The 16,901-nt window shown below is 44.0% G+C and overlaps 1 protein-coding gene across 3 annotated transcripts in view; it reads right to left on the bottom strand.

Annotated features, from left to right (window-relative positions):
• The window catches only part of gphnb (gephyrin b), a 79,523-nt gene that overhangs the window by 50,107 nt on the left and 12,515 nt on the right, over positions 1-16,901 (bottom strand). For all 3 annotated transcript variants that reach the window (XM_063902795.1, XM_063902796.1, XM_063902797.1), the window contains exon 2: positions 5,570-5,648. In XM_063902795.1, coding sequence (XP_063758865.1) covers positions 5,570-5,648 — 79 coding nt within the window. The remainder of the gene's footprint in view (positions 1-5,569; positions 5,649-16,901) is intronic.

Below are 16,901 nucleotides of genomic sequence, written 5' to 3'. Positions count from 1 at the left end.
TTTCATTTTTCACTGACTATAAACTGTAAACAAAAGTCAAGTGAATGAAATGCTGTTCAACAATTAGTCAGACATTAAGCAGGGAAAAAAGAAAGGAAATGTTGCATAAATACTACACTTGCACTATTTTATTTATTTATCTTATTTGCACCATGTATGTTGAGTTGTTGGAGGAGCATGGGATATAAGATTTTAATTGCTAACATATAAGTTGTATCTGCTGTGCATATGACCAATAAAACCTTGAAACCTTCCTATGTTTTGGTGCATTCACACCAGCAATGAACCACTCCAGAGTTCACTAGCAAGAGGTCCTAGACCACCTCTTTTAGGTGGACCAGAGTCTGGTTGTTTAGTTCACATCAGAGGTCTCAGACTGTGTTCACACCAAAGCAAACGCACCACAACAAGGGGTTAAACGCTCCAGGGTCATCCGTACTAAACAAGGCTGGTGTGAATGCAACCTTAGATTGACAAAGCAAGACATCTGAAGACATCCCCTTGAACTTTAAGATATTCAGGTGGATATTTTCTGACCCCCAAGGGATTTATAAAATGTATTGTGCAGATTAATCAATGACAGAAAAAGAATGCTATTTGCACCCGGGTGTATGCAGCACAGCTGAGACACATGATTTGAAGACACCACCTTGAACTTTGAGATATTCATGTGAATATTTGAGCATGTGTATGTGCAGTCATGTGTGTTTGAGCAGGACTGGTCCTTTCCAGATAGAGTGCTCGGCTGTATTCGGGTGGGTGTGATCTAAATTGAGGGAGGGTAAAGGGTCTGCAACATTTGAATCTCTAACACCCATCTTTGTCCCTTTGTAAGACGGAGGGTTACGACATATAAGGCTCTTCCTCAAACTGCAGGCCGGAGGAATTTAGCCTGGAATAAAGGCTTCTGCTCGAGGTGTGGACAAATCCTGATGCGGACAGAGGAAGGAATGGAAGAGGGAAGACATGGGGGCAGGCGGAGGGAGATGGGGGTGGGGGGAGAGCATAGCAGTGGTTTTGGCCTGAAAGCCTGGACGCCTCGGCCAACTCTTTCTATGAATAAAAGACGAGCACAGAAAGGAAGATAAAGAGAGAAAGAGGAAGAGGCACGGAGTGAAAAGAGTGAGAAAAAGGAGGGATAGATTGTCAGGGGCACACTTAACAAGAGAGGGGAAAAGTGTGTATGCATGTGAGCCAGCTGCAAATCTCTGTGGTGGTGGGACACTTCCAAGATAAGACCCATCTGCCAGGGTGATTTCATTAATAATACAGGCTCTTTGTACAGGGCACTCAATCTCACTCTCTCTTTCTTTCTCTTGCTTCTTTACACACACTCCGCCCAGGGAGGAGAGGAGAGGCTTGGCCATCTCAACACTCCCCCGAAGTGGCAAGGAGTCGAGCCCATTACAGCGGAGTTGTTGGTTCGTCCATATGTAGGAAAGCTCTCAAGGGGTCACCTCTCAACATGTTAGCTGATAGAGGGAAGGATGGAGGGATGGAGGAGGAGCGGACCAGCCCACCTCTTCAAGCCCCCACCGTGATGAGAGCTCTGAGTGCTCAGCGAGGGGTTCCACTCTCATGGTTCCTCTCACAGCCACTAAACAACACACACACACACACACACACACACAGACCACTCCAACCCCACAAGCGTTGTATTTATTTACAGAATAAATGTCATCCTGGTTCAGATCTGCCATGGCTGACAGTCCCTCTCCCATTTCATTTTCTTTCTCTTTACCATCTGCCACATATCAACCCGACTGCATATATTTAAACAACAAAGTTAACATCTGTGGCAAAACAAGCACTGCTCATATGTGTGTATCAATAACCCGCAATATAAACTATACTTTGAGCAGGTCTGCAGGTAGAGCCTCAGGGTCATTCAGACTTCACTGTCACACACTGAGTCACATAGTACAACAAATGTGTGTGTTGTTGGTGCAGATCTCTGGATGACACTGTGTCCTCTACAACCTATTTGTATTAAGTTATGAGAACATTTTTATTTCTGTCAGATGGCAGTTTTTAAACGTAGTTACATTCAACTATTTGAAGAATACTGAACAAAAATGCAACAAGACTACTTAGCCAAGTCAAGTAAAACATCCTGGTTTGGCTTAAAATAATTGGCTTATTACGTCATTTAAGTTTTGGATGTAAATTCAAATTAAGAAATTAATTTCACGACTCTCCTGGGTCGAGTCCACCTCGTGCTCTTTACTAATCCAGTTTCGAAAGATTCCCCTTAAAACGCAATTGACCATGTAAGGAAGAAGAGTCAGGCCAAATGTAACATTTTTGAGTTTGAGATTTAGGTCAGCAGTTAGAAATTATTCAACATTTTGAGAAGAAAAAAAATGATTCTGACTTTAATCTCAGAACTCAAATAAAAAATTCACTTCTGGTAAGATGTCACACGGCGGGGCCCTAATCCTCTTCTGTGTCAATGCAGTGTAGAGACCCAGATGCTCTAACGTGTGTGTGTTTGTCCCCTGACTGTCTCCTGACTGTGAAATTGAGCCTCACTGTCACCCATCGGATTGACTCCTAGCTATTCTTAGCCGTGACAATTTGTAAAATTGACAAAAATTGTTACAACACAAGTCGCTGCAGGGCAGAGACAAAGAGTTGGCTCAACAGCCCTGAGAGGGAGGCATGCTCAGCCTTCAACACACAAACACACACATGACATGCCAAAATATGTGAATCTAAACAAAATTACTCGCTCACACTCAAAAGACACATGCAAATCTCACACCTGTACACACAACCTTCTGCCTCATCTGTGTGTCCTTGAGCTTTGGTATCATTTGTTTAACCCCCCTCTGCTACTCTCATACATTTCATTTATCTCTGCACCTGACACACCTCTGGATGCTCTGAATACCAACCTGGGAGGCTGATTGATTGCTAACGCCAATGTGTGTGTGTGTGTGTGTGTGTGTGTGTGTGTGTGTGTGTGTGTGTGTGTGTGTGTGTGTGTGTGTGTGTGTGTGTGTGTGTTATAGCTGCTGTGATTATAGTTTATGTTACATATCCTGCTGCCTGTAACTTCCTCCCTCCCTCCCTCCCTCCCTCCCTCCCTCCCTTCCTTCCTCTCCTTCCTTCCTTCCTTCCTTCCTTCCTTCCTTCCTTCCTTCCTTCCTTCCTTCCTCCTTCCTTCCTCCCTTCCCTCCCTCCCTCCCTCCTTAGTCTCTATTCCTCGCTCTGTCCTGTCTCTGTGTCTCTGTCACAGCAGCTGTGGCACATTGAGGGCACAGCGTTCCGGCTGGTCAACCTGATGGAGCTGCTGACTCTTGGTGTGGCGTGGACTAACATGGCATGGAGGATCTCAGGCCAGAGGAGCCTGTGTCTCCTTCAGCTCCCATCAGCGCCACACAGCAGAGCAGACGGGGCTGTAACACTGAGTGCCAGCCTGGATGTCCAATTTAAATGTTAAACAGCACCCTGTGGTACCCAGGATCAACCACCTCTCAGTTACACATCACCCTGATGCCAAAGACCTTAACTCTGCCTCCAACATCACCAACCATCACTGGAAGTCCACTCATTTCCCATAGAGGAGAACTAGCCAACAAGCATTACATAAACACACTTTCCAACTAGAAAAGCTAGCAGGCAACTGATGATTGATATATGTATGATATGTTGATATAACATCGGGACTTCTCTAGAACTATGAAATCAGAGTCCAACAGTCCTCCTATACAAAATAAAGCAAACTTTACTCAAGTTTAGTTTAGTTTATTGGTTTAATTGTACAAAAAGAACATAATAGATAATCTCAAAGAGATAAAATGCTTTGTCCCAGAATAGAGCAGTTTGCCAATTTCCAAGCACAATTACATGTGTTTTAAGTGTCGTACAACTTAAAATGCTTAAGATGAATCATCTGTTTTTGTTCTTACAGCTTTAACCAGAAATAATCTTTTAGTTACATTAACAAACAGCCACAAAGAGCTCACATACATCATTTAAAACAAAAAAAAACTATCAGAATCAGAATCAGGAATCCTTCACTACAATACAAAATCTATTTCTAATTTTCCCGAGGTTGCAAACTGTATGAATAAGAATGTGATAAATCTCTAATCACTCTCTGGCGCACTGTCTAGCGTGACACACACGACATCCTCACACATGCCTCTTTGTGTCACACAGACTTGACACATGCATTACGCATCAGCCTGAAACTAAACATACCGTAAAGGATATGACAAGCATGGATCGGACCAGGGTCCCACAGCGCGGGAACTGGAGACACTCTAGCGATATTGACGTGTGATATTGTGACAGAGGAACTCCAGCAAATCAATGGCCGCATGGGGAATGACTCCAATGTCTATAGAATCGTGTCTGAGGCTGCATGTTTTGGGTCACAGTTCCTAGTCATTCAGTCACAGGCGAAAGCAGCATTTTGAAAGGCTACATGTGATGTGTGCGCTGATATGAAAGACTGTTATTGTTCAGAGGAGCTGACATTGCTCAAGCTCCAACTATAACTCTTGGTGACATGAAATCTGACACTAAACATTAACTCTTTCAGCTGCAGGCTGCTGTGGTTGAAATAAACAGTGAGGTCCACAAAGAAGCAGATTTCATTGTGGAAAAACCTGCCCTGACCTCAACCGTATTGTATCCCATCTTTGGGATGAAATGGGACTGTGAGCCAGTCCCTCACCGCCCAACCTCTTCTGGCTCAATGAGTGTAAATCCCTGCAGCCAGGTTACTGAGAAGACACTTCCCAATGTAGAGGAGGCTGTGTTTTATATCAGTCAAGAATATATCAATCCATTAATGCTCATTGTTTTGGAAAGGTGTAATGTCTAAGTGCCAAAGTGTGAAAAGCATGCCCTTTTCTTTATTACATTCACTCAGTGTTTGCTTTGTTTTAAATTAAATAATTTATTAAAAATGACATTCATTTTCACTAGCAGGAAGCCCAATCAACACCACCCATGTTTTTACACCATAAAAAGCCAAAACGAGCATAAAGTGAACCTGACAGTGCAGCTTTTGAAGCTTCTGAAAAACAGTTTCTGATGCATTTATTCCAAGTAGACTTTTTGTGTGGTTATAGCTTTCCTGTGCACTCTACATGCTCTTTCGTCACTGATCACATCCCTGTTAATGAAACATCTTTAATTTCATCTCCTTTAGCTTCTTTGAATGACTTCTTCTAGCTGCTGAGAGTCGTCTTTAAACAGAAGTGTGCTGCAGCTCTTTTGTTGTTGCCATGCATGCTGGGAGTTTCTCTCCATAGGGCGACACAGAGCCCCGACATGTTGTGTTGCAGAGGTATTTTTAGTTTCTTAGTAACACAAAGAGAAGACGGCTTAGACACGCACACACACACACACACACACACACACACACACACACACACACACACACACACACACACACACACACACACACACACACACACACACACACACACACACAGAACCTGTGCATATGTTGTAGCGTGGTGGATTTAAGGATCGGTGAAGGATTTAACTTTGGAAAAATGAAGGTGTTTTCTGTCGTAAACTCAATTGAATTCTTCATGAAAATACTCACAGGGAGGGATCATGGATGAGATCTTTGAGGTTGACGCCACTGCGGTCCTCTGCAAGGTTCCGAAAACAGCTGTCACTAACTGGATAGACAGAGAGAGAGAGAGAGAGAGAGAGAGAGAGAGAGAGAGAGAGAGAGAGAGAGAGAGAGAGAGAAGAAGAATATCAATTAGCACACAGTTGATAAGCATCTGACTTGAAGCGTTTTAGAAAGAATTGCTATCATTACGTCACGTCATAAAAATTAGTTAATTACAAGGCGAAAAGGTATCATGCTATCCAAAAAATGGAGCTTTTTTCCCCCTGAAAATCCTTTACACTCTTTAGAGGTCTCTTAGCCCCATTTCAAGAATAAGGAACACCATTTTCTTTTCCTGAATTGTGTAATGGTTGTGTAATAATCGTGTGATTACTTCTGGTGGGAGACTGAACTGACGGTTTCGTCACTTTCTAACTGAAGTAGAAAAATGAAACACCATAATTAACTTTCTTTGATCAGATGTTGAGCAACATCCAAGACACTTTGATCCAAACACATCTAAGAAAAGTTCAAATTTTGGTATTGACGTTTACACCTGTGACAAAAAGGTAAATTAGGGAGAATAGGATGCTAGTATTCAATGCAGTCCCACTTGTCAGTTTTCAATTAAGTTAGTAGCACTCGTGTATATAAAAAAGTCTGGCGTTACCTGGTATAATTTCGTCTCTATATCGCTATCCTCCAACAGTGACAAACCAAATAAGGCCGCTATGTGAAACACTGACATCACCTTCAACGTGCAGACTTTTTGATCAGTCCATGTGAAGCCACACCTTCATCATCTCTAACCTCTCCTTGCAAAACCCCCTCTCCTGCAGAGCAGGTGTGAGCGAAATGAGTCATCACGGTGATCACAGACGAATAGAGTGACAGATAGTGTGAGACATGGGGAGATGAAAATGGGGTAGGGGGTGGGTGGGGAGGGAATCTCAAAGTAAGAGGAGACAGGAAGAGACAGACGAGCAGGATGAAGAGAGGGACAAGGTGTTTTGTGATCTAACGGGGCCAAACGTGAACGGACACGCTCGGGTCTTGAAATAGATGCAAACTGAGGGGGGGGGAAAGGGGGAAGGCCGATGGTGGTGCAGTGGATTTAATCCCAAAAACTTGATAGCTTGATAGCTAGTTGTAGGCAAGACTGGAAATGTCATGATGTTAGTCCAATGAAGTGCCATGATCCATGAACGTGAGGAGGGGTGGAGGGAGTGGATGGGAGAAGCAAGAATGGTGTAAAAAATGAAAGCGGGATGGCAAAGGGGGGGAAGGAATGAGCTGGAGGATGGAGAGATAAGATTGAGGGGCGGTGGTGAAGAAAATGGGAGATTGAAAAAGAAACAAAAAGAGTGTAAGATGGGCGGATTACTTTAAAGGGGGTGGGGGGGATGAGGAGAAAAGCAGCAGTGATGGGGCGGCTCTGTGGGGACGGAGGTAAACAGAGGGTGCAGGACGTTGCTCTGGGCTCTGGCAAACAAATGGGAGAGTGCTGACATTTGCACACCGAGCCAGCTCAGAAAGAGAGGGAGAAACAAGAGGGACAGAAAGACTGCGGGAGGGAGGGGGGGGAGGCAAGATGTAGCAAGAAAAAAAGATTGAGGGAGGAGAGAAAAAGGGGAGCAAGCAGCACATGGAATACACACCACCCTGGCTTTAGAGGGGCACTGCTGCATAAGTGCATGAGTGCGTGTGTGTGTGAAGAGGGAACTTCCTTCAAGACTGCAGTATTCCTTACACACACACACACACACACACACACACACACACACACACACACACACACACACACACACACACACACACACACACACACACACACACACACACACACACACACACACACACACACACACACACACACACACACAGCTCTCAGTCTTTCTCTCCCAGCTACCCCTTGATCTAAAAATAGCCGTTCCACTCTCCTACAAGAGGCAGCAACCATTCTGAACCAATCAACACGCTCTGTCAAAGGCATCGGTACCCACCACACTTCGATATGTGTGCAAGTGTGTGTGTGTGTGTGTGTGTGTGTGTGTGTGTGTGTGTGTGTGTGTGCGCGTGCGTGCGTGCAACAAGGGGAACTCCTGAGTGAAGGTAATAAAACTGCCCCTCCCTGCTGCACTGGCTAGTAGGAATTGTGTGAAAGTGATCTCCTCCACAAAACAAAAGAAACAAAAAGCAAGAGGGAGAAAAGACCGGGAAACAAAAAAAGGCAGAAAGGGAGTGAGAGTGGAAGAGAGGGAAATCTGGCTGCAGTTGAAACAGGCTTCAAAGGAATATTAATGTGATCCTGTGCATGAGCTGAAGACAGGAGAAGAGTAGGGGGAAGCGGGAGGGAGGATGGAGGAAGAGGAGTGAGAGGGGAGGGGATAAGGCGTGCCAGAACTTATGACGCTTGTTCCCTCCCAGCTCTAGAGCTCCGCCCATGCACCTTTCTCCAGGTAAATCTGCAGCTCAGCTTTCAGCGCCTGCTCACAAACAGGGCCGTGCACTGCATCATCTCCGGTGTCTGGACTAAAACCTGCATTTTGGGAAAAATCAGGGACCACATCTTCACAGCAGCTGTCAACTTAGCATTGCTTCTATTAAAACCCTCTAACTATTTAGCAGTTAAACCTGATCCCTAACCAGCTATTCTAACCGAAGCTAATGGTCAAAGTGAATACCCAAAGCAGTGACCCCATCCCACCCCAGAGCGCGCTATCCCCCATCGTACATACAGTACACAGGGGCTAAAAGGTCAATGCTTGTACATGGCTGGGTAACCACCAGAAGATGGCAAGAAGCCAGACAGACAGTTGTCAGAGTCGAGGCTGGTTCTATAACGGAACGTCATACTGTTATTATGGGGTCAGGCACAAGTAGATGCTCATATGTAGGAAATGCAATTTACATTCAAGCTAGTTCAATTGATTTTCATATCTGACATTGCTGATATAAAGTGCAACCAACACTGCTCTTGAAACTGCACACAGTATTTGTAACTGTTATTCCTGGGAGTTTTTTCAGAATTTAAAATCTTCCAGTCTAGCTTTAGTTTGTGGGTGCTCAGTATAATAAGGTGTGGTTTAAAGCAGCAAAAGGAAGAAGTCAGTTGTTTTTTTCTTTTGGTCAAACTACAGTTTTCAAGGTCAAGAATGAACAGAATAGTAGTAGTCTAGAATACAATAGTAGAACTAATATTTTTAAAAAGATCGAAAGAACAAAACTTGGGAAAAAGGGATTTGGTGTATTTGTATGTCTTGAACCTTTTTATCTATATTGGCATCCCTCTAATTCTAATCATCTTTTCATCGGATATCTACTTTCTGGTGCCTATGCTTGTATCGACTCCTATCATCCCATATTTGCCTCCATCTATGAGTGAGTGAGTGTAAAAGCCTGGATGTCCCCGGGCTACAGCAGTGGGAGGAGAGCAGGAGGCCTGTGCTTCAGAAGCATTACACAGGGCAACACTACTCGCTCATGGGATCTAGAAGTGCACAGCCAAACACTTACGTTTACTCTTAAAGGGTTAATCGCTAAGCCAAAGAAGAGCAGGAGAGATCAGGACACAGGGGAAAACATCAAGAGATCAAACAGAACTGATCATGGAGGGAAAAATGTCAATAAAGTGCGGAAGGGAATGAGAAAACACAGAGGGAATTATGCTTATTACGGAAAGATATGGGAGTGGGAAAAGTATCCAGGGCAAAAGTATTTCTGGAGCACTGCTTTCACGTCCTGGCTCTTCTCTAGGTTAAACAGTGAAGGACTACCACGTCTAAAAAATACAACCATAAAGCCCAGTGTTGTTTTATAACACAGATAAAAAAAGTGAAATGTGAATTCACTTTTCTTTTGCAACTATTTATAGTACACAGGACATTTCTTTTGAGCTTTTTTAGACATAAAAATACTGAACATACCAAAGAAATGAACAAAAGTGGGGGTAGCAACAGGTGGCGTGAGTGTAGTAGCCTATTGCTAACTAAGCTAGTTGTGAAAAGACAGTGAATCAACTAACTGGTTTTGGAGATACCTTTGTGAGGAAACCACCTGCTATACTATTGTAGCTTACAAATAAAGAAATACATGCACCATTTATTGTAACAGTGATGTATGTGTGCTAACAGATGTAAATCAAAATATAAAAAGATTTAGCACATTTTTAAAGATAATATCATGAGCTGTTTTACATCCAATCACTGATGCTAGTAGCTCCTCATCTGTGCATTACAGTCAACTGCAGCTAGCATACAAGCTAGGTGTCTTTCCCTCATAGCCTACAGAAACTCTAAGTTAGCAAACAGGCTATCTGTCAGTGTGTTAGCCGCTAGCAGAGAAGATTCCTGAACGGCTCATGTTCTACTCAATCATTTCCAGGACATAAAGCAGTCAGCACTCATTATCTCCCTGGGATCCCTCACTAATGGGGTTTCCCTTATAGCAGGTCACACGCACCAAAAGAAAACAAAACTACACAAGAAACACAAGAAACATGGAGAGGCTATTACACTTCTTTCAGGTGCATGAACACTCACACACGCTCACAGACTTGGACATCTTGCCATGGATCAGCAATTTTACAACATGTGCTACAAATCACAGTGCAAGACAGAGCGCCTCGAGTTGCTTGTGCCAAAGTCTGCCTCCAGCCCAATTATGACAGCGCTTATCCATCATTATGGCACGACACCCTGCTGCCCTTAAAAGGAAATACAAAAATCCATGACTGTCTTGTTTTTTGGGGGATATTATGTGAAGTTCTAGAGAATAATTCAATGTCCGATTTTGCTTCAACATGCTTTTCCAGTTAAAATGAAATTCATCCAGACACAAGTGCTCAAAGATTTGTCCGAAGATTCATGAACATATGTAAACACAAAACTATGCAAAATCCATCAGTAAAGGGATAGCATTGCCTTCATCATCAACAGCCCACTTGGCATCTGTATTGTTTCCTGTTCTTTATCTACTGACAGCAGTGCCAATGGCCCTCCAGCCCTGAAGAAGCTACTATGGAGGTCGAACATTGGATTGGGCTGACATCTGCTGGTGGGAGGGACAACACCTCGGCACACCAATGAGCCTCAGCCAAAGTGATATCACTGCATCCTGTCTCCTTTTCTACTGGCTTGTTCTGTGTCAAATGGAAACACTGGGCCCCAGGCCTCAGATTAAATGAGCTTAATGATGAATAGAGGTGTGGACCCGCCTCCAGATTGTAATGGGGTGGGGTAGACATTTGACTAGGGGGCTTTCAGTACAACAACCAGAGGAGAGGAGCACTGGTGCACACATACCAGCATCTTCATTCCATGGCAGGGTAAATTTCCAAATTAATAAAGGCTTCACGGTGCTGGGTAAAATATAGTAACAGCAATAACAGCAGATAACCTAATCTAATATAAGCCCACTGTATCTTAGCAACCTTGTTAATTCTGAGAGGAGCATTGGGGTAAGCAGCAGAAGCACAGCATCCATCATCAAAGACACACCCAGCAGCAACACACACACACACACACACACACACACACACAACACACACACACACACACACACACACACACACACACACACACACACACACACACACACACACACACACACACACACACACACACACACACACACACACACACACCAACTCTCAAACCCACGACACCACGCACATGCACATGCTATCTTACCATTAGCCCCTATCTCAATCACCCTGTGATGCCGATGAATGCATACACATGTGCAGGGCGACATACTCAGGCACATGCACACAGATCCTCAGGCTTACTGTAAGCAGCCGGGAGAATGGAGGGGGTGTGGAGCGGAACAATGGGATCCTAATCGTCGGGCTGCATTTCAAAGCCTCTCCCCTCTACAACACTGTTTCTAGATAAGATTTGAAAATGCTATTTATATCCGCGGGGAAAGGAGCCAACCAGCAGCTTGATTTTCATTTATTTGAAGTCAGATCTAAATTGGGGTGGAGTTACATAATGCAAAGAGTGCGACACTCCACCTGCTATTGCTGAGCCAGCCATTGAGGAACACTACAGAGGGAAAGGGACCAAAAAACGCACCGGGCCCACGCTAATGCTGCAGCTAGTAATTACTCTATCGGCTTAATAACCATCGCTTACTACACCAAAGGAGCTCGGCTCATCCGTGTGGGTACAGCAGTGGGCCGATCCGCATCTCAAATCCAAAACTACTCCAGCACATAGCCAGGACAAAATCCGGCAACCATGCTGAGCCAAGGACAAAACATCACAGCACTACATGGCCCAGTCCCCCCATGCAGCAGATGTGCAGCTAAGACAGAAAGACAGAGAGGGAAAGACAGCTCTGTTCTTCACAGCTGTGGCCCTGGCTCCCCAAAACTGGCTCCCCCTTTACCTGTGCCCCCCAGAGAGGAGACAAAAGCTCCATCCCAGAGTTGGGAGGGAGGAGGGAGGAGGGAGGAGGGAGGTGGTATAGGATGGACATGTGGTGTTTAGGGAGTGTGAGCAGGAGCCTAATCCTGACAGGATTAAGAGAGCATTTCATACTGGATGAGAGGAGGGAGAACAGAGAGATGAGGAGATGGGATCAGTGGTGGGAATACTTCGAAAGCAAAGAGGGAGGACAGAGGAAGAGTGCAAGATATAAAAGAGAGTAGTAAAATGGGAAGAGGGGGAAATGACTGGTAGGGGGAGGATACAAGAAGAGACATGCAGGGGAATACATAAAAAACATGGAGGGGTGAATGCCTACTTGTCCATACCCCGATCAAAATCCCTTTCTTTTTTCCATCTGTGCAACATCATAAATGGGAGTGCTCAATTATGGGAAGTGCGTGTCAAGATGTGTCAGTGAGAGAAAATAGGGAGTGCTGTACGGTGTCAAGAAACTCGATGTTGGTGATGTCAAAGTCAGGTGCTGTTCAAGAATAGGGCAATGATTGAGTAAGTGTTAGGGCTGCTCAAAATAGCAGCATCCACAATGTGCATGTGTGCTCACGCTGGAGCTGAAATGTCAAATAAGTATCTGTGATGTACAACTACACAGCTAAGACTTTTTTGTTCAGATATAAATACCTGCACAATGTGGCGGGGAATTCATTATTTGAAAGTAAAGAGTGAGGGGTTACAGTTTGAAAAAAGACGGTATCAATAAGAACTCATTTGCACATTATCATCTGATCTGTATCTCAATGAGGGATCTAGATAACAGTGTCTGAACACGGGCCTTTGCAGTTTTACCAACTATTATTAAGACTTGTGTTTATCTCAATTCAGCTCAGACTGGGATTGATCAAATTGGTGGAGAAAAACAATTTAAACATTTTATTTTTTACCATGGCTCTTGAGCAAGACCACCAACATATGCCCTATTATCATGTATTGAATATCTTTGGGTTTGAGGGTTGGACAAGACAAGCTATGGAATTTCTCGGTACTATTTGTGACATATAATAAACTGATGATGAATTGGTTAATAAAGAAATTACTCAACAGATGAATTTATCATAAATTAAAATCATTGCTCACACTTTGGAAGACGTCTTCTAAAACTCCAGAGGCCTGCTCAAAAGACCATACCCCGGCACCAGGATACTTAAAAAGAAACCAAAATAATACCCACAATCACCAACAATCAAAGCAGAAAATGTAGTTTTCCTCTTCTCAGATATGAACGTAACGGCAGAGTGTGTCCAAAAACTATTCATCTGTTTTTCCCTGATCCAGCCGAGTCAGCCCACTCTCAGTCACTTCTCACACTCCGCACTCACCTGAACCTCTCTTTGTAAAAAGCGCGAGACTGGAGCCCTCCTCAAAGGACCCTCGTATTGATGTTTTATTAACATGGCCATAAATATTGGAAGGACACTTACTAATGAAGCTACAGAAAAAAACTTCCAGAGACAATTTACAACATCAGGGAATACAGCGACCTTGAATATGGCACCCTACACCCACCCCCCACACACACACACTTTCTACTTCGCCTTTCTCATTTCCCATGCCTTGACTGGAGTGCCCCTGCAGCTTCAACATAACCCCCAAGCCACACACACACACACACACACACACACACACACACACACCCACACACCCACCCACCCTCCTAAGCCCACCATCTTCCCCTTCTATGTTTTTCTTGTTCAATGAAATCAATGGATTGGAGGGGCTTGATGAACCACCACACCCCTTGTGAATATTAATCATAAATCACGGGCCCGAGTATAATGAGCCTTGTTTCTAATGACAACAGGCGTGATGGATGTGTCTGTGGCTCGGTGGCATTATCATATAGCCAGGCAGGAGTGTGCACGTAGGCCCGGCCTGTGTGTGTGGCTGTGGGTGGATGAGGTATCGCAGCTTTTTCTTCCACATGTGGCATGACATTTCAGTGGCAGAGGGCCCAGGGCAAGCCAGCTCTCCATGGCATTTCCAACAGCTGTTTACACACATAGACACTCACCTAATGTGTGTGTTCTGAACACATGAGTGCATGTGGTGTATATGCAGTGCAGCCATTCATATGATACAGTTCGCTTTGAAAACCATGATACATGGCATACTACTTTGCACAGTATGGCAAAGTCTACTTACCTAAAAGTAGACTTTATAATTCAACAAGCACCCAACATGGAACTGAAAATTGATTGGGTTTTATTGGGTTAGCCAGTTTTAAATCCTAATCCAACTCCAATTCTAACTAGATTTAGCTTTCAAAATGTGTTAGTAAATACAACTCAAATATCTTCTGTCACATTTCAGTAGCGCAGAAACCACCAAATCTTTTGAAAGTGGACCCTATTAACAACTTTTTTTATACTTGTTTCAGGTTATGCAGATCCACATGTTCAACTATTAGGTGCAGACTCTTAAAATGTTGATACCCATGTATTTGAGGTGAAAGGATCATTCATCAAGAGAAATATTAACAATCATTGGTCATTTTGAAACTACAAAAACGCACCTTATACTGAAGGTCATGGAGTGCCGTTACAGAAAGATATATCTTCCATCTCTAAATAATCTTTGGTTGAGGACAGACACTTGCTGGCAGAGAGTATATTAACCATAGAGATAGCGATCATTAATCAGCAATAGCTGGTAAAATGTTTCCCAATGTTTTTGGATAATGCAAAAGAAACCGGAGCGATTTGATAAGTGATTTGTAAACGATGGATTTGATTACTAGTAAAACTATCTCTCTGTTCACACAGAAGTCTCAAAGACACATACCTCAACATGTGTCTGCACTGCCAGACACCTTAATAGACGTTAGTATGAGAATAATGTGTGTGTGTAATTTGTGTGAACAGACTCTTTCATTTGGCAGCTTTTTAGAATTCTGCAGCTCAGAAAACAACATATGTTGTAGACAACAAGGGTAAAATCATTACAAGCTGTCAGAAATACAAATAAATACATGAATTCACACCTAACAGGCATATTCTTTCCTTTTTTTTCTCCAGCTCCGTCTGTGAGTGTTATCTACGGCTGCTCCATTAGTGAGCCAGGTACCATTCTCTTGTTAGAAGCCAAAATGAGCTCGAGAGCAGCTCTATTGATTTCAATAGAAAAGTGCTTACACTGGCATCAATATAGCTGCACATTTCTGATACCTCGCGTTAGAAGCTTCCCTCCTCTCCCCCTTCTGCCTCCACATCCCTTCGTCTCTCCCCCTCCGCTCCTCCTCCTGCTGCTCCCCCTTCATCCTTCCAAGCTGCTGATGCAGGGAAACCCAGGGCTGCACCACTACAACCACGGCTAAGCTGCTCATTCCAGTTTGAATCCTCGGAGAAGCTGGGTGAATCTGCATGGAAGACCCTCGGCTCATTCATTTCACTTTGCTGCATAGGACTAAAGATAAATGGGTTGGAGAGCAGACCGGCTCTGAAATGGAGAGGTATTGGCTAACATTAGCAACGGGGCTCTTTATCTGTCGGCTGTTAGAGTTTGCAGTGAAAGTGAAACATATGTGCTTAGGCCTAATCAGATCAGGTATTGATTGGTCTTCATAGAGGAAGCTTAATGTTCTCGCTGCTTCTCTGTGATCTCTCACTCAAGGGAGGAAGAGAGGAGAGAACAGAAGCAGAGGGATGGAGAGATGGAGGTCAGGGGTCATGCTGTGCCTGCACTCGGTCTTAAAGGTCAAGGTTGGGCTGGCAGATGGCCATTCAAAATCAATGGAAGGATTCTGATCAAAGTTAAGGGTCACAGTCGTGCTGACCACGGGAATCATTTGATGGGCAAAGCAAGTGCACATGCACAACCCCAATTGGGCTGAGCGTGTCTCAAAGGTGCAGCTGTCAAGGCGATTTCTGGAGCAGGAAACACGACCATATTGTAAGCGACACATTGTTCACTAAGTGGAAAGTTAATCTAAACTGCATCTCCACTGGGTTCCCATGTGGCGAAGATGGCAGCCTCATCACCGTCTGGTCCACCGGCTGCCCTCCTCATGACCAGCCCCAGCTCCCTGCCCACAAATCCCATTTCATGCCAGCCACGCTTCCAAAAAGCCAAGACAAAAGCCCGATCAGCACAGCTGCGGCTTTAGCACATTGTGCCGACAATCGTCGTGAAATCAGTGGAACAAAGCAAAGCGGAACTCTACAGCACCCAAAACTATGCAGCATTAAGCTAAGGGTGCCTCCGTCTGTGGAATCTCTGAGGAAAAGAAACTTCCTGCTACTGCTCAATGCTGGCAGCTCCAACACATTGCAATTTTACATACGAGATATATTATTTGATTAAGTGATAAAGGATGACCGTAGTAACGTTGCATCCACAGGTGGAGGAGGTACTCAAACATTTTGGTTAAAAGTTGCAAGTATAAGCATCAAAATATACTTAAGGTAAAAAGTACTCTGCGCAGGACGGCCCATTTAATAACTATATGTTTTATAATTATTGATGCACAAATGTGGTGATCACACAATAAATAAAAAGGCATTTTGCAGCAAGTGTTGCAATTTTCGTAATTGCTAAGTTCATGAGTGCCTTACCAAAAGTACAACACAGAAGAAATGACCTCGTCAGGTTTATAGTAAGATCGAGGCGTTCCATTTGATGCCAATGTTTCCTGATGTGATGTTAATGTGTGAGTGGGTGGTCGGGTATACATGTGTGTGTCTGCGTGAACCATTCGACTCTCCTTATTTCCCAGGATGCAGAGTTAAACATGCCCACACACACACACACACACACACACACACACACACACACACACACACACACACACACACACACACACACACACACACACACACACACACACACACACACACACACACACACACACACACACACACACACACACACAC

The sequence above is a fragment of the Eleginops maclovinus genome, chromosome 15 (assembly GCF_036324505.1).
Source record: "Eleginops maclovinus isolate JMC-PN-2008 ecotype Puerto Natales chromosome 15, JC_Emac_rtc_rv5, whole genome shotgun sequence".
NCBI classification, from domain to species: Eukaryota; Metazoa; Chordata; class Actinopteri; order Perciformes; family Eleginopidae; genus Eleginops; species Eleginops maclovinus.
This window is presented reverse-complemented; position numbering and strand designations above follow the sequence as displayed.